This window comes from Equus asinus, chromosome 8 (assembly GCF_041296235.1).
Source record: "Equus asinus isolate D_3611 breed Donkey chromosome 8, EquAss-T2T_v2, whole genome shotgun sequence".
Taxonomy (NCBI): Eukaryota; Metazoa; Chordata; class Mammalia; order Perissodactyla; family Equidae; genus Equus; species Equus asinus.
Genome location: NC_091797.1, coordinates 82,720,727 through 82,738,159, shown reverse-complemented (window position 1 = coordinate 82,738,159; position 17,433 = coordinate 82,720,727). Strand labels below are relative to the sequence as shown.

General features: G+C 50.6%; 1 protein-coding gene across 4 annotated transcripts in view; it reads left to right on the top strand.

Annotated features, from left to right (window-relative positions):
• NOS1 (nitric oxide synthase 1) overlaps positions 1-17,433 on the top strand; it is a 172,870-nt gene that overhangs the window by 107,234 nt on the left and 48,203 nt on the right. For all 4 annotated transcript variants that reach the window (XM_070516150.1, XM_014854713.3, XM_070516147.1 and 1 more), the window contains exons 4-8: positions 10,631-10,759; positions 12,065-12,210; positions 13,396-13,558; positions 14,305-14,396; positions 17,113-17,254. In XM_070516150.1, the coding sequence (XP_070372251.1) occupies positions 10,631-10,759; positions 12,065-12,210; positions 13,396-13,558; positions 14,305-14,396; positions 17,113-17,254 (672 nt within the window). The remainder of the gene's footprint in view (positions 1-10,630; positions 10,760-12,064; positions 12,211-13,395; positions 13,559-14,304; positions 14,397-17,112; positions 17,255-17,433) is intronic.

Sequence of the window (17,433 nt, the reverse complement as noted above, 5' to 3'; positions counted from 1 at the left end):
CACCACCTGCTTCCCTGACTCAGGAGGACACGTAGGAGGGAGAAGGTCTGCATTTTTCCCAAGGACCGGACAAAAGGCGACAGAGCCCAAGTGAAGCAGGGCGGATGCAGGCTAGACATGAGAAAGAACTTCCTGACTCAGAAGACCGTTAGCTCCCTGAAGAAATAGTGAGGTCTGGCCCATCCTCCCTGATGCTCTCGTTTGTCCAAATTCCAGGAAAATCGGCCATAGAGGCAGCTTCTCCTAAATCAGTCTCAGAAGGCTGAGACGTTAATCTGTATCTAGCAGTCATTTCTCTTGCCAGTAGTCTGGGTCAGCCATGGGTGGGACCAGTGAGACCCAAGTCCCTGGTCACTAGGATACAACGTGTGAATGACTTCGTGATGCTCATCTTTAACATCCCCTTGCCAATTGTATCTGGCCTGGGCTGGTAGACAGAATGAAGCAGTTTGCCCATCCCCCAGCATTCGCCCAATACGTGCCGTGTGCATAGCTCTGGGGTGGAAGCAAAGATATGCGAACATCATCCTCCCTGCCCTTGAGACGCTCATGGATGAATGTGGGGAGACATGTGTACAGTGCAATGAATCCTAAAATAGAGAGAGACACAAAATGCTGTGGGAAGTGCAGGTGTCAGGAAAGGTTTACCGGAAGAGGTGACATTTGACCTGGGTTTTGAAGATCACATAGGAGTTTGCCCAGAAGAAAGTGGGAAAAGGTGTTACAGTAAAAGGAACAGCTGTGGCTGATAATATTGCCTTTTTTTTTCTTGCTGAGGATCCTTATCTTTAATGCTAATACCACCTGAGACAGGTATTGAGTTTTGACAACATTCTAAAGGCCGTTTACATAACAACCCCTTTAAGAGAGGATGCTACCTGAGATAAATGACATGAGAAACTGCTGTTTGTACATTCTCCCTGAAAAACCTTAGAGTTTGAATCAAGCCCTCTCGCCTTCCCTTCTTATTAAGCATCTATTCCCCTTACCTGCCTGGTTTGCCCTCCTAAGGGGCGAGAGGTGGACCCATGCCCTGCTTCAGGGCAGAACGTCTGTTTGCAGGTACTAATTAAGCATCCGTCCCATCCTTAGTTGATGCAAGAGGGGGTCTCAGGCCTCAGGAAGTGGGATTTCCATTTGGGGTTCTCCCCTCTTAGCCCGCTGCCCCCCCCCAGCCTCCTACTGACAAAGGGGATCAGGTAGTCAGACGACTGTCATATTGAAATCACCCCCCATCAGAAGCCTGGCAGTTCCTCACCCCTGGGGACTCAGGGCTTGCCGGCTGCTTTCAAAATGTCAAAATCTGTTGAGAAGCTATTCTCTACTTCCTGGTAAGTGTCAACATCAGCCCAGCCTCTCTGGAGAGCTCCAAATTATGAGGCGAGCAGGGCGTGCTCGTGGGTCCCCATTCTTCAGAGAATAAAGGTCTCCGGGGCCCCTCTGTCCATGAGCACACGCCCCAACTGGCCGGCTGGTGCTGGCTTTGCTGGAAACCAAAAGGGGGCCGGCAGAGCCAGCCTGGCTGCTTCTGAACGAGGGCAAGCCAGCAAAATGCTCTGCCCCTCAGCGACAAGCCACGTGCCTTGGGGAAACCTCCTCAGCCAGCCCTGACACACTTCCCATGAATATGTGAAAAAATAATAATAACGGGATAACCGGACCACCTTGTGGGGGTGTGGCCATTCTCGCTCTTGGCCTCACTCACTCCGGGGTCAGCCCAGGTTCTGCCTCCTCCTACTGGTGAACTTGGTCAGACAGCTAATTAGCACCTGTGCTGAGCCTCATTTCCCGGCAGGGGCTAATGGGCCCAGGGAGTTGTGGGGAGATGAAATGAGAGAGTGCAGGAAATGCCAGCATCAGCTGTAACAGTAACAGCAAATGTTTGTTGAGCAGTGTCAGAGCGGTGCTGAGCACTAAGTCCACAGTCTCATTTAATCCCCAGTCCAACCCAATGAAGTGCTATTTTTGTCCCCATTTTACAGATGAGTAAACTGAGGCACAGAGGCTTTAGTAGCTTGATGATGGTCACGTGACTAGTAAGTGGGGGAGATGGGACTTAGACCCAGGCTGTGGAGCCCCCAGAGCCCACTCTTAACTCTATAGAGCCAGGCACAGAATAAGTGCTCCAAAATTGTGTATGATTATTATTATTGCTGTTATTCAGCTAATCATTATATTGCTAATTTAGGCATAGCTATGTTACTAATTATTATATCGCTAATGTGAGGCACAGAATGCAGGAAGCACTGTCCCCATTTTACAGATGACACCCGCTGAGTCTTGGCAACTGAGTGCACCTCTTTCCCCGTTTGACTGCACCGTCATCCCTGTCGCTCATTCGCATCAATGGGGCGTTTGTGGTTTATGCCTCCTGGGGGCCAGGCTCTAGGAATGCACAGCAGGGAGGGCAGGCAGGAGGTGGGAGGGCCTGGATTCCAAGCCCAGCTCTGTTGCCGGTTAGCTGTTAATTGGGGGACGATCCCCTCACTTCTCAGAGCCCCTGTTTCCTCATCTGAAAAACAGGTTACCACGAGGGTTCACTGAACCCGTGGACGTGCAATGGGCTAGCCCAGGTCAGGCACAAAATAGCATTTCCTAAAAGTTACTCAAAATGAAAAGAAACTGAACCTGATCACTGCCCTGGAGGAGTTCACCGCCAAGACATCTTTTCGTCATCAAATATTTGCCTCGATTTCCAGAAACTTCCACTTCCAAGACAAGCTGCAGACATAGACACACCCACAGCAGTTACGACGCTGTGATATTTGGGGTTTCGTAGAATCGTGCATGCACGCTTCCCACACAGCCACAGGCTGGCTTGAGCAGATTCTCTTGGCTCCACTCAGGTTGACATCTTGCCTGTTGAATTACTCCATCCCCTAAGATTCTCTCTAGAAACCTCGTGTGTTTTGAGATGAATTTCTCTCTGTGGGAGGTGCCCCCAGTCCCCAGAATAAGATGCCGTTAAACTTCTTCATTCTTCACCCCCAACTCCATGGAGCCAGCTATCCTCTGCCTTGATCTGGCTCATGGCTAGAGTTAGACACTGTGTTGGATTTTCCCAAAAGCATCTTCAGTCGCCCCTCTTCGCGAGTTACCCAGTGTTCCCCGGGTGCCCTCAAAGGGGACAAAGGCCCCTCAACAAGGATGCTTTCCAGGAATATAGGTTGAGCTGTCTCCCTCAGTCCCCAGCAGCAGCAGACTCCAACTCTTGCTAACGTTTCCCTTCCCTCCACCCAACCATCGCCTGCTCAGTGACCACCCGGGTCTCTGTAGGTCACTTAGTCAGGAGACCAGCCTTCCGTGTCCCGCTGCCCTAGGGGCTCAGAGCCAGGGTGGAGCCAGGAAGTGGGGCCTGAACTGATGGTCTTTGAGTTTAACCCCGCTGGAATTTCCACATATTTTGCTGGCTGTTTGTTTTAACAGTGAATATATTCAATGCAAGCTGTCCCAGCTGTTGTCTGAGGGGGACAATGACATTCTGGTTCTGGAATCGGTGACACCACTCTTCATGCCCATTCATTCATCAGACGTATTCAAATGCCTTTCCCGGATAGGCCAAGTTGGGGCGAAGTCATTTTTCCCCCCTCTCCTTGCAAATTGATGTCCGTTGCCAAGACCCCATCCAAAAAGAGATTCTCGGAGAGCCCAACCCACTCCCATTTTCTGAAGGTCCCAGGACATTTTAAGAGGTAGAAAGGCCAAAACATAATCATAAAGTTTCTTGTGCATTTTAAATATTTACATTTAGCAAGTTAATGCTTTTAATAAATGCACACACACAGTATAATGCAATGTAATGGGGGTGGGCCGCAGGATAATTACAGGATTTCTTTTAAAATTAATTCGCAGTGCACGTAGACATTCTGGTCTGGTAATGGAACCAAGTTTAAGGTTGTCTAGTAACCTCTGGTTATCTTGTGAGCTCATGGCAACTATAAGCATAAACTGATTTGGAGAAAGCATCGATGATGTGTCTTAAAGGCCTGTAGTCTCCAGAGACCCTCGTCCGTGGACCCAAACCGATGGGTCAGACTCCAGAGCACCCACTTCCCTCATCCTCCTCCACACACCGGAGGACACGGACCTTTGTCAGCAGCAGAGAGAGAGAGGAAGAATAAGTGATTTCAAGTTTCCGTGGAGTTATTATAAAGAATGAATCACTGTAGAAATAATGCTTTGAATACACTACAAGGAAATTATACTTTGAGGTACTAAACGCAGTGGGTCATGCTTTGTAAGTAGCAATTTTTTAATTGCATGGATAGGTGTGTACCTGCTGGTTTGTGGTCCTGGACCCTGAGCTGCCACAGCTCGTAACCAGGCTACACTTGCTGCCGTGAAGAGGTGGTATCTGCAGGTTGGAGCCGGGCTGCTTGGGGTTGCAGAAGGGCACGATGTGTGGTCTCTGTCCCTGCTGTGGATGGGCTTCTGCCCAGCTCGGCCCCAGCGTGCTGCATTCATTGTAGGACAAGCCAAGCGGGGCAGGTTGCTGCAGGCCTGTGACGGAGGAGCTGTCACTGGCGCCAACCAGGAAAGATTGAGAAACTACTTGCTTTGTACAGGTTTGGGCCTTGCCTCCGGGGTTAGCTTCCTAGGGCTGTCGTAACAACACACACACTCTGGGTGGCTGAAACTACAGAAATTGGTTGTCTCACGGTGCTGGCGGCCAGAGGCCTGAGATCAAGGTGTGGGCAGGGTTGGTTCCTTCTGAGGCCTGTGGGGGAGACTCTGCTCCAGGCCCCTCTCCTTGGCCTGTAGGTGGCTGTCTTCATGTTCATGCGGCCTTCTCCCTGTGTGCGTGTCTGTCTCCAAATTTCCCCTTTTCTAAGGACACAGTCCCATTGGATTCGGGCCACCCTAATGACCTCATTTTAACTTAATTACCTTGTTAAAGACTCCAAATTAGGTCATATTCTGAGGTTCTCAGGGTTAGGATGCCAGCATATGAATTTGGGAGGGACTCAGTTCAGCCCATAACTGTTCCTGAGATGTTCTCTGTCTCGCAAGGGCCTCCCTCGCTGCTGTCAGGCTCTCATCCCTGTTTTGCTGTGAGGCTCCTGACGGTCACAGCCCATGACTGGGGGCGGGGCAGGGTGCTTGGCCTCTGTGTCTGGATCAGATTCTGATGTCTAGTGTCCATCTTCCTGCCTTAAAACCCTCCCTCCCTCCCTCCACCTTCCCATCGCTCCTGCTCCTTACTTCCCAACTTCTGCTGCAGGCCCACCATCCTCCACTTAGACCAGAATCCTCTGAGCCGATGTTGACCCTGCCCTTTTCCCTCCATCCTCTCACACCCCCAGCTCTTGTCCTGCTTCCCACACCCCAGTCTCCATCCCCTCCCTTCCTGCCTCGCTGCTCCTGCAGCTGTATTTTCCACCCTCACGCCCTCTTGCCTCCATTGGCGCAGCAGCCCCCTCGGGGGTCACTCAGCCTTCGCCCTCTCTCCATGGCACCCCTTGCAGCCACGTTTCCTAAAACTCGGCTTTGATAAGGTCACCCCCTCGGTCAGGCCACTTCAGGGGTTCTCCATTCTCTGCTGAATCAAGACCAAAGTTTTCGGCTTAGCATTTGAGGAAGTCCACAATCTTGAAGTGTATTTACACCTTATATTAATCAGCTCAGACTGCCATAATAAAATACCAGACTGGGCAACTTAAACAACAGAAAGTCATTTCTCACAGTCCTGGAGGCTGGAAGTCAGAGACCAAGGCACCAGTGTGGTTGGGTTCTGGCGAGGCCTCTCTTCCTGGCTTGCACATGGCCGCCTTCTTGCTACTTCCTTATATGGCCTTTCTTCTGTGCATGTGCAGGGAGAGAGAGAGAAAGGATGTCTCTTTCTCTTCTTATAAGGGTACCAATTCTATCAGATTAGGATGCACCCTTATGACCTCATGTAACCTTAATTACCTCTTAAAGGTCCTGTCTCCAAATACAGTCACATTAGGGGTTAGGGTTTCAACATAGGAATCCAGGAGGGAAAAAATTCAATTCACAGCCGAGTTCAGATATTTGTTGGATATGTACCATGTGCTGGGCACTGGTGTAGGGGCTGGAGGTGGAGCAAAATGAGCAGGGGGTAGGCAGACAACTATATCTAGGTCTAAATATCTATAGTGACATATAAATCTGTATCTGTAACATATAGAGATATATACATTCACGTGCAAATGCATATACACTCCCAACAATCGTTGGCAGTGATAAGTGCGATGAATAAAAAGAAAGCATTATAGAGGTCGTGAAGGAGCAGAGAGGCACAGGGGTCGGGCGCTGTTTTAAAGAATGATCTGGAAAGATCTCTAATGCAGCGACATGTAAGCAGATGGAGACGTAAGTAAGATAACTTAGAATTCAGCTACTGGAATTTGATCCTTTAGGCCAGGAGTGCAGAAACTATTTCTGTAAAGGGCAAGATGGGAAATGTTTTTGGCTTTGCGGGCCCTGTGATCTTGGTCTCCATTGCAGCTCCCCGCTCTGCCCTTGTATCCAAAAGCAGCCGTAGACGATATAGAAACAAATGAGCGTGGCTGTGTGCCAATAAAACTTTATTTGTGGACAGTGAAATTTGAACGTCGTCTAACTTGCATGTGTCACGAAACAGTATTTTTCTTTTGATGTTTTTATTCAACGAGCTAGAAATGGAAAAACCATTCTTAGTTCATGGGCTGTATCAAAATGGGCCGTGGGCCAAATTTGGCCCGCGGGCCGCAGTTTGCAGAGCCCTGCTTTAGAGCTCGCAGCTGCAAGATGCTTCTCCCAGTTGTGAGATGAGAATGGGGACCACTGTAGGGCCTGCAACACAAGTTCCTGGCACACAGTAGGTACTCAATATGGATTTGTTGAAGGAGAGAAGGAAAGGAGGGAAGGAGAGCGGGGAAGGAATCAGGGTGTCACGGATCCTACAAAGCTGAATTCCTGGCACGGGGCCTCAGGCTGACACCACCTCACCTCGCTGTCTCCTCTTGGGCTGCAAGACCGTTTCCTTCTAGTTCCTCAGGGTCTCTACAGGCTCCCAAAGCAAGAGGTGTTGACACAGCCTTTGAAATGCCCGCAAGCTCGGAGCCTCCTTTCCAAATTTGGGAGTGGGCATCCCAGGCAGACCTGACAAACCCCCTGAGATGGAGTCAGTGTCTCTGCCACCCGAGAAGCTTCCATAGTCCACCCTGGACATGAATCCAGAAAAGGATACACATAGCCACAGCCGTGTCCCCAGCATAATGCATACAAGTACCACTAAGCTGCATTTTTAGCGTGAGCACTTCAGTCCCCACTCAGAAAAGTCATTTGCATCCCCCGTGCAGGGGCTCTGACTGCCGTATTAATCTCCCGCTCGTCCCCTCCTGAGTCACCTAATATGACTGCTGGCTAATTAAAACATCAAAGGCCCAAGTACAACAGCCCTGCCAGCGGCCTCCTGATGCCTGGTTTCAAGTGTGCGGTTCCCCGCAGCCCAGCGTGGAGAGGGCACAGCTCGCGCTCGGCGCCCGATTACTCGGCTCGTCATGACCACCCCTCGCACATCTGGAACCTCGACAGATGGCCCCTTTTATTAGGCCTGTTGCCTTGCTCCCTCTGCTCCCTGCCAACGAAGGCTGCCAGCTGCCCACCCACCGGCCACACCCCTCACCTCTTCCTCCCGCCTCACCACACTCCCCACCCAGCCCTCCCACCCCATCCCTGGGCCCTGGGCCCAACCCCAAGGCCTACACTGCGTCTGTTATCCCCACTCTGGGATTCCAGCTGCTCTCAGCCTCCAGGGCGTTAATGTGTGTGGCCGAGAGAGCTCGGAAAGGAGCAATGCCTAGTATTTGGGGAGGATGGCTGGGGTGCCTCCCACATGGGCAAGGTAGGATGTTTTTTTTCTCAAGGGTGCAGGGTGTCCACACAGTCAGAGGCATTGGTCACAACAAAGGCCTGCCCAGATGTGACTTCCGTCACCTGCATGTCTGCTGGAGGAGACAGAAACCTAAGGAAGTTTTAGGATGTCCGGCCAGACCTTCAAAGGAAGAGGGGCCATTCAAATGTGTCTTCACACGGGGACATAAGCAAAATAACTCAGAGCTTAGCACGATAGACAGGGCCCATGAGAAATGAAGGCAGGACTCCAGATGCTCCTCCCCTGCCTCCCAGGGAGGTACTGTAGTAATAAGACTTGCAGCCGTAGTACTAGTAGGAGTATGACTAGAAGTTGCACTCGTGGCAGCAGCATAATGACCCCAGGAGTCATCAGTAACGGCCAAGTTCAGGGGACTGCCGTCATCCCAGGGGGAGATGGTGGTGGCTCCAACAGAGGAGTGGATGGAGTGTAGAGCTCCTGAGAAGGCTAACGTGATGGGAGTCAGGGCTGGATTAGGGGCGGGAGAGAAAGGGGAGGAGGTCCAGGACGGCTCCCACCTGTGGCTTGCACAGATGGATGGGTGGTGGTGCCCAGCCCTGAGGTGGGAACCACTGGGGATGACTGGGTCTGCCCAGGGCGGGGAGGTGTGGAAGACCGTGAGTCATAGTACCTTCCGTTTGTTCCTGGCCATCGCTCCCTGCACTGTTCTGGAACAGTCTTTAACAGTGGCGTCCTGTTTGCCTGCCTCTTCTCCCCCAAACTCCAACATGCTGCATGGATATTTTAGCACAGAGCTCCTCTTACACTGGCCAGAAGGGTGGCTATGACATGCCTCTCACCTCAGGACCTTTGCACAAGCTGTTCTAGCTCCCTGCAAGACCCTGCTCTTCTTTCTTTGCCTGGTTAACACCTACTTGTCCTTCAGGTCTTGACTTAGAGGTCAAATGCTCTGGGTTAGGTGTCTCTTCTGTGCGCTTCCACCGTCCCCTGTACGCTGCCAACGTCCCATGTTACGGCACCCATTGCACTCATTACAATGGCTCATTAAATTATTGGCACCCCCCCTTGGACTGTGATCTCCACAAGGGGAGATCATGTCTGTCTAGTTTGTCACTGTAGCCCTTGCCCTTGCCACCTTGCCTGGCGCATGGGAGATACTCAATAAACATATATTGAATGAATGAGTGAGTGAATTATGCATAATGGCCAAGAGGCAGGATAGTCAAGCAGTTAAGGGCATGGTTTGAGAGCTAGACGGCTTGCATTTGACTCCAGGCTCCAGCGTACTAGCTCTGTGGTCTTAGACAACTTAGCTAACCTCTCTGTGCCTCCATTTTCTCATCTGTAAAATGGGGATGATAAGGCTGTTGCTTGGTGCAAAGTAAGTGCTCCCTGAATGCTAGTTTTCAGTATTAGTCCTTCAGAGTTCTCTGTGGTTTCTGTGCTGGACTTAACCCATTTCACCTTAATTCACAGCTCCCTTACCAGCCTGAGCTCCTCCAAGCTGAAAAGATGTGGACCCTGTCTCCTGCCTGCCTGCATCTCCTTGCACTCATCCTCACTCGGACACTCCAGCCACACTGGCCTCTGTGCTGGTCCGTGGAACCTAGCCAACCCTTCCCGCCTCAGGGCCTTTGCATGTGCCTTTCTCCCCTCTACTTGGTCATCATCACCTCCCTCTGTTTTACATTCTCATCACCACCTGAAACTCTGTTGTCTGTGTTTAGTTTACTTATTATTTATCTCCACTTCTCCCACAACAATGTTCCAGAAGGGCAAGGACCACGTCTGTCTTGTCCACCACAGTGTCATCAGTGCCTAACAGTGGCTGGCACAGAGTAGGTGCTCAATAAATACAAGTTTGAGAGTGTGAATGCTGCCTCCAGGTCACAGCCCACTGCTCTACTCTTTGGCGTGAGCGTCACTCACATCGGCTCGTCTTCCCTCCCCTGCTCAGCTAGCACATCAGGGTGTACCTGCTGCCTCTCCCTCAGCTGCTGACTGACTGATGCTTATCTGATGCACGGGCGCACCTCTGCCCAGGCGGGTAGACAGTGACTCAGAAACACCTAAGACAGAATGTGATCCTTATGGATGAGGTCTAAAATGCACAGGCCAACATTGGTCAGCCCACGAACTCATCCCCAACCACCCACTGGGCAGTTTGTTTACAGAGGTGAAGATAAATGAGGGAAGGAAGGAGTTCAAGACAGAGGGAACCATAAGTGCAAAGGCCCTGAGGCAGGGACATGCTTCACATTTTTGAGAGGCAGAAACCTGAAATTCGGGGAAAATATTCCATGCTTTGAACCTTTCTAATTTAAACCTTCTGTTTTCCCAGTATTTGCCAGAAATGGTGAGTTTGGGCTGTAGCAGGAAAGCCCAGAAATCCAAGTAACTTGACCCAGGCTCAGGTTTGAGTCCTCGGCCCCGAGAGCTTTTATCATTCAGAGAGACTGCTGGTGTCCTTTCAGTCATCTATTCATTCAACAAACATTGATTGAGTCCCTGCTAGCACCAGAGAGACCACCTTTGAGTTCCTGACCCCTCTCCCCGGAACAGAACCCAAAAGGCTCTCCCACCATGCCTCCTTCTGCATGGGTGGAGGCACCGGGTCCCCAGCCACCTTGCACGTGTCAACTGGGGCGAGTCGGATCCCTCTCTCTGTGCTGACAGTTGGTACCTCGGAGTAGATTCCAGGAAGAGCAACGCCTCTTCCCGTCCCAGGGGAGACGGCTTTCCAGTGCCCTCAAGACCTGCCTAAGGTCCCATCTTCCTTCTCTCCTCCAGCCCCCTGCCTCAGGAAAACAGTCCCCCACAAAGAATGGCAGCCCCTCCAAGTGCCCCCGCTTCCTCAAGGTCAAGAACTGGGAGACGGACGTGGTTCTCACTGACACCCTCCACCTCAAGAGCACGTTGGTGAGTGTCCCCGAGCGGGTGGACCAGGGTTTCTCCGCCTCAGCACTGCTGACGTTTGGGGATGGGTAAGTCTCTGCTGTGGGGACTGTCCCGTGCATCGTAGGAGGTTTAGCATCACCCCTGGCCTGTACCCACCAGATGTCGGTAGCCCCCTGATGTTGTGACAACCAAGAATGTCTCCAGATATTGCCAGATGTCCCCTGGATGGGACATTCACCTCTATTTGAGATCGACTGTTGGACGCTCACTCATGAAAATACTTTCTATGTGTGTACCTTGTACCCAAAAGACTCTCAGGGGAGTTACTGGCTCCTAAGACATTCTCTCCGTCTTTCCCAGTCTGACCACTGATGGAATATTGACCAGACCCTCCCTTGCTTTCACCGCATGCCCTCTGAATTTTTATCTCGCATTTTCAACAGTCAACAAATCAACATGTTGCTTTAAATGTTTGTTGAGAACAGGCCTCCTGGAGGAAGGTTGTATCAGTTCGCTATTGCAGAATAACAAACTGCCCCAAAACTTAGTGTCTTAAAAAACCTCCGCTTATTATCTTTCAAAAGTCCACAGATTGGCTGGGTGGTTCTGCTGACCTCAGTTGATCTCCCGCATCTGCATTCGTCCAAGCGTCAGCCTAGGGCAGGCTGGTGTAGGCTGGCCGCGGCGGGTCAATGCCACTCTGTTCCCTGTGGTCTCTCATCCTCCGGCAGACGTACTTGGCAGGGTTCTGAGAGGATGAGCAGAAGCGTGCAAGAGCTCTTGAGGCCAAGCCCGGAGGGGGCACAGCATCGCTTTTGCCACATTCTCTTGGCCAAAACCAACCCAGAGTCACGGGGTGAGGGGCCAGGCTCCGCCCCTTGATGGGAGTTCCAGTCAAGTCACAGTGCAAAGGGTGTGCATACAAGGAGGGGAAAATTGGGGCTATTTTTTGCAATCAGCGTCCCACAGATGTGTGCAAATGAGTTACTGTAGCCACTCATCCAGCTCCCTCTTCATCAACACGGGATCAAAAATATTCTGGGATCTGGTACCAGTGGTTCTGATTCCCAGGAAATGCCACTCACAAAGCTCCTCTTTCCCCCGTTGAATAGAGAACCTTCAGAACCTTAAAATGCCACGTAGCGTTCTTTACCCTGGCTGATGACCACGTCCAAGAAGGATTTGAAGCTGGTCCTTGAGGAGTCCCCTTTAGGAATTAAAGCCCAGATAAACTCCACCGGGAATGTCAGAGCCAGGTCCGCAGCCCAACGAGTGCCACGCTTGGGTTCAACCCAGCAATAACCTAAACCTCTGTTTTCCTTCCAGGAAACGGGATGCACCGAGCACATCTGTATGGGCTCCATCATGCTCCCTTCTCAGCACATACGAAGGCCTGAGGACGTCCGCACAAAGCAACAGCTCTTCCCTCTCGCCAAAGAATTTATTGATCAGTACTACTCCTCAATTAAAAGGCAAGTTTGTGTCGACTCCAGGGACCCAGGATAAGTTACCGCATCCTGGGGACAAAGGCTTCAGCTCCAGCTTTGCAGGCAGTTGAACCCAAGCCTGAGCATAGGGCCTCTGCTCGCCATACACAGAGGTCGAAAACTGGTGGCCCAAGGGCCATATGCGGCCCCTAGACATGTTTTTGTTTGGCCTGCAAAGTATTGCTTAAATTTGAAACATTTCAAGCCATTCCACAGCTACACTTAAATCCCAAAGAATCTCTCACACTTGTTTACAAGATGGCATGCTTAAAAATGTTCACTGAAATGTTGTTATAATAGGAAAATAATGAAAATTAAAGAACCAACTGGAAACCCTGTCAAATCCATCGACAGGAGAATGTGTAAATAAGTTGTGGTATTTTTCCAAGTAATGAAATACCATACAGCTGTGAAAAATGAATGGGAGCTCTGCACGTTCATGGGAATGAAGCTCACAAATAACTTCGAGCAAAAGTAAGAAGGATGTATTCAGGACAGCATCATTTATATAAACTTTTTAAACATGTAAAATAATACTGTGTGTGATTTGGGGGATATACACACATGTGGCAGAAATATAAACAAAAGCGTAAGAATGGTAAATGCCACATTCAAAATGGTGGTCACTTCTGGAAGGAAGGTGGGCTATGATGGGGAGTCGTCCCCAGGGAACTATAATATTATTTCTTATTTATTTCTTTCTTATTTTCTAGGCTTGGGTGTTCATTATATTTTTCTCTATACCTTGTGTAAGCCTGAAGGTTTTCATAATAATTTTTTTTAACTCTCTGAAACTTAATTCATTGCCGACATTAAAAAATTAGAAGAGTTCCCTTTAGATATCAGATTTCTAGTTTCTCTTGCAAGAAGATCTGACAACCCTGGGCCTCCAGTCCTATCAGGCGACAATGGGCTGGAGCAGCATTGTGGCTGCCCTCTTTGGACCAGGCACGGCTGGCCTGTTTGCCGCAGTCCCCACCCAGCCAGTTCAGTCACTGGGCCTTTGTGGGGATCTGAGTTTGCAGTCTCTGCATTATGCTTAAACTATTGTGTCTAGATATCAACTCAGACTTGCTGTGGCTTCGGGCTCCTGTCATAGCCCGCTCTTTCCACCAACCTCTAGTTCAGGAGGGAGGGTGATGCTCCTGTGTGCCTTCCCTCCTCACTCAGATCTGGCTCCAAAGCCCACATGGAGCGGCTGGAAGAGGTGAACAAAGAGATCGAAACCACCAGCACCTACCAGCTCAGAGACACGGAGCTCATCTACGGGGCGAAGCACGCCTGGCGGAACGCCTCCCGCTGCGTCGGCAGGATCCAGTGGTCCAAGCTGCAGGTGGGCAGGAGACTCAGCTTCCTTGAGGAACCCTTTGGTGGATGGGGAGGGCTGAGCTTTAAAAAGCATCATCTCCTACCAAGGGTGCCTGGAGGCCATGGTGAACTGTCAGATGATGGTCATGGGGTCCCAAATTCTCCGATTATGACCGAATCTGGCTTATGGTCATGTCTTGTTTAACCAACACAGTGGTTTTTTCAAAATGAATTTGCATGTCTTTTGGTAGGGCTTATACTCTTCAGTTTACCGCAGACCCCACCACTCCCTTTTGTCTCCCACCTACACTCTTTGCTTATTTATATTTTCTGCCTACTCCCTGAAAGCATCAGATTCTGTGCACCCTGATATGATTTTTTTTCCGGGGAATAGTTTGAAGGTGGAAGCAGGTTATCAAGTTCAGGGGTTTTTTTGTTTAATTTTTGTTTGTTTTGTTTTTAAATCCCTAATCCCTAGAAACCTAACAGGAAATATAGCCAGCCCGTTAAAAGTCCCTCCTTTACTCACCATCCCTTTCCCACATTCACTTACACTCCATGCCTACTTTTAGGGGATTTTTCCAGGTTTGATTAACCGTGGTTATTAGGATAGAAAAAGAAAATATAAAATGCAGCCTGGGACTCCCTAGCAAGGCACTGGATGGGTACAGCTGGAGTATGTGCTCTGGGCTCTCCTCCCATGAGAAGGGGGCTCGGGGGAGCCGAGGAGGGAAGGAGGAGCCACTCAATCCCATGATGCACCCCTTCCAGGTGTTCGATGCCCGCGACTGCACCACGGCTCACGGGATGTTCAACTACATCTGTAATCATATCAAGTATGCCACCAACAAAGGGAACCTCAGGTGAGCCGACCAGCTTGGGGGAGGGAAGCCAGCATCCCCACGGGGCTGACCCTTGGGTCTGGAGTTGGCCCACTGGCCAGGGAAATGCTCCCTCTCTCCTCCTGGGGAGATGCTCCAAGCTGGGAGAGGTGGCCTGGCATCCTTGTTGCACACGCCGTGTCCCTCCTCTTCTGGGAAAAACAGACTCCCGTGTGGCTTGCAAAGCTGCAGCAACCAAAATCACATTCAACCCACAGTCCAATATCACCCATGGAGGGGGCAGGAAGGAATGGTTCCCATTCCCGGGAATCAGAAAAACTCATTGCCCGTGGTGACCTGCTTTTCCAGCTCCTTCTCTGTTGCCTGGAGCTGCCTCAGAATCTCCCTCGGTTTAAAAGGCAACTTCTCTTCCTGCTGCTGTGGGGACCACTCCCTCAGGTTCCCACCAAGCCAAGCCACACCTTGGACCCTTCTTGCGCCATACAAAGAACGAAGCCCCAGGGAGCAGGCCAAGGTGGAAAGGCACCGATGTGGGCTGGTGGCTTCCACACTGTCAAGTCGCAGCTGGGAGAGGAGCAGCTGGAAGGGAACAGCTGGGCCATGCAGACAGGCCGTTACACTTGTTAATCCTGCTCACTGAGTCCTGCCCTGGCATCTGTTCCCAGCTGCTGAGGACCAGCCCCATCTGGGGGCCACTGCAGGGATATTCCCACAAGCCCCCAGGCCAAGCTGAGCTCATCTCCAAAGTGGCTTGTTGGTGTGGGTTTTCTTGGATGTGTCTCTTCCTTGAGGTGGAAGCCGTGTTTGCCAGCTGAGCCCACCACTAGGAAAAGGGGCTGTAATGTCAGCCCAGGGCCTGCTTGGTGAATCGGTATCTAGATCTTTTTCCTAAAGACCTTGGCCCTCTGAGAGCTTCAAAGAACCCTCCTGCATATCCTGAGCCTTAAAGAGGGCCCGGTCAGGTCTCAGCCCTCAAGGAGCTTATGGGCCATTCTGGTAGCTCCAAATAGTGGAACAAGTGTGACAAGGCAATCTGGGGGGCTCACCGTGGGCCAGGCCCTATACCTCCACTTTTTTCAATTATCTATTGAAGAGCTTCATGAGATTTTCCATTGAAGAGAATATTCAGCTGATTCTTTTTTTCACACTTTTTAAACCACACGTCTGGACATGATGAGAAAGCCGTAAGAGAATGTATACCATGTTTAGAAATAATCTAAATATAGGAGAGGAAGGCAGACAGGAGAGAAGACGGGAGGGAGAGAGCAGCGCAGGGCATGGGACCTGCCCGTTCAGTGAGATCGTGCTGGGGAGCTGCGGGGATGGGAGGCGCGAATGTGTTATATTTCTTCCATTGGCCTTGGTTCCCACACATAGAATAAGCGTTCCACCCTGCCGTGTGTGATTCCGGTGTCACTAAAGATGCTTTTTAAATGTACATACTACCCAAATCCCCCTTATCTGCTGCTCAACCAAAGGAACAGCCATGGGTTTTACTGCTGGAGGGAAAACTGATGGTTTGACCCATTCTCTGTTCATCTCCAATATGGCACCTTCGCTACAAGCTTTTTAAGAGCATCTTTGGTTCTATGCAACTTTCGCCTTCAGCCCCTTTTCTAGACTCGCCCCCAGGTGTGACGCACCACCCTGCAGTATTAAACATGGTATTGTCTTGTGCAGATGATAAGACCTAAATGTGCTCAGAAAGAAGGCCTTGGGTACTAGACAAGACAAGGGATGCCGTGTGGAGAAAGTGACTTTGAATGGGGCCTTGAATTTGGATGCATGACAGCAGAGACGGATTCTAACCAAGGGAACAGTGAGGCAGAGTTCCAGGGCTCGAATGTGTATGGGAGAAGATCTATGAGCTATGAGTTGAACCTACCATGTCATTCCCACGTTGACACAAGCCGAGATAGTGTTTCCATCGCCTTGGATTCGGGCCACTGATGGCACTGACGAGTCTGAGTGACAGAAGCTCCTGGCATGAGATAACACTGAACCACAACCTGCAAAGTTACTCTCCTTTCAATTTTTTTGAATCCTTCTGATGATGCCAAGGAGAAAGTCTCAGTGTGGTGCTAAGACATCATTAACGCCGCCGTAACACTGCCGATCTCCCCCAAAACAAAAAGAGAGCGGGGCTCCAGCTAGGTGCCTTCAGCAGACAACATCATCTTTCCACAATTTAGTAACGCTATACGCTCTCATAGTTGCCTAGTTCGGTAGGCGAGGACAGTGGCAATCTATAGTTTTCTTTTCAAGTAAATAAAACTGAAAGCAAATGGCAGTTGGTTCCCCTTTAGTTGCAAGTTTGTAGACTTTGGTACGGTAGGGAGGGTGGGCAAATTGGGTGAGAATTGATGATGGGGGCAGGAGAAAGAATGGAACTGGAAATTGATGGTGCGTTCTTAAAGGGAAAGAGGGTCGGAGATGCTTGGAGATGAACTCTCTGGAAAACTCAAGATCGTTTGAGTCTCCAGTTAGAGAAGCTCCCTCCTTCAGCGGGCTGGCGTGGGGCCTCCCATCTTCCACCTTTCCTCACACCACTGGTCTAGTGGAGGGATAGAGCAAGGTCCCTCCCTTCCAGCAGCTGCTCCACGGGCCTGGGGACCTTGGCACAAATGTAATCCACCCTGAACCTCAGGCAGTTGTTGACCTGGTGACGTCTTTTCCATTATGCCCCCAAAATGCAAGCCCCGCCCTGACACCAGATGTCCCCCTCTCTCCATGACAGGTCTGCCATCACCATATTTCCCCAGAGGACCGACGGCAAGCACGACTTCCGAGTCTGGAACTCCCAGCTCATCCGCTATGCCGGCTACAAGCAGCCCGACGGCTCCATCCTGGGGGATCCAGCCAATGTGGAGTTCACAGAGGTGCGTGGCCCCCACGTGATCTCTCATCCCCAGGATGGTCTTTATCCATAGTCTTCTTAGTTTCATGTTAACATCCCAGGGAGAGCAGCCAGTGGAAGGCAGCTTACTCTTCTCCATTTCGCCACCCCGGTCCAGCTGGTTCTGTTACAGCTGGTCATTGGGTCATTTTCACGGCCCTA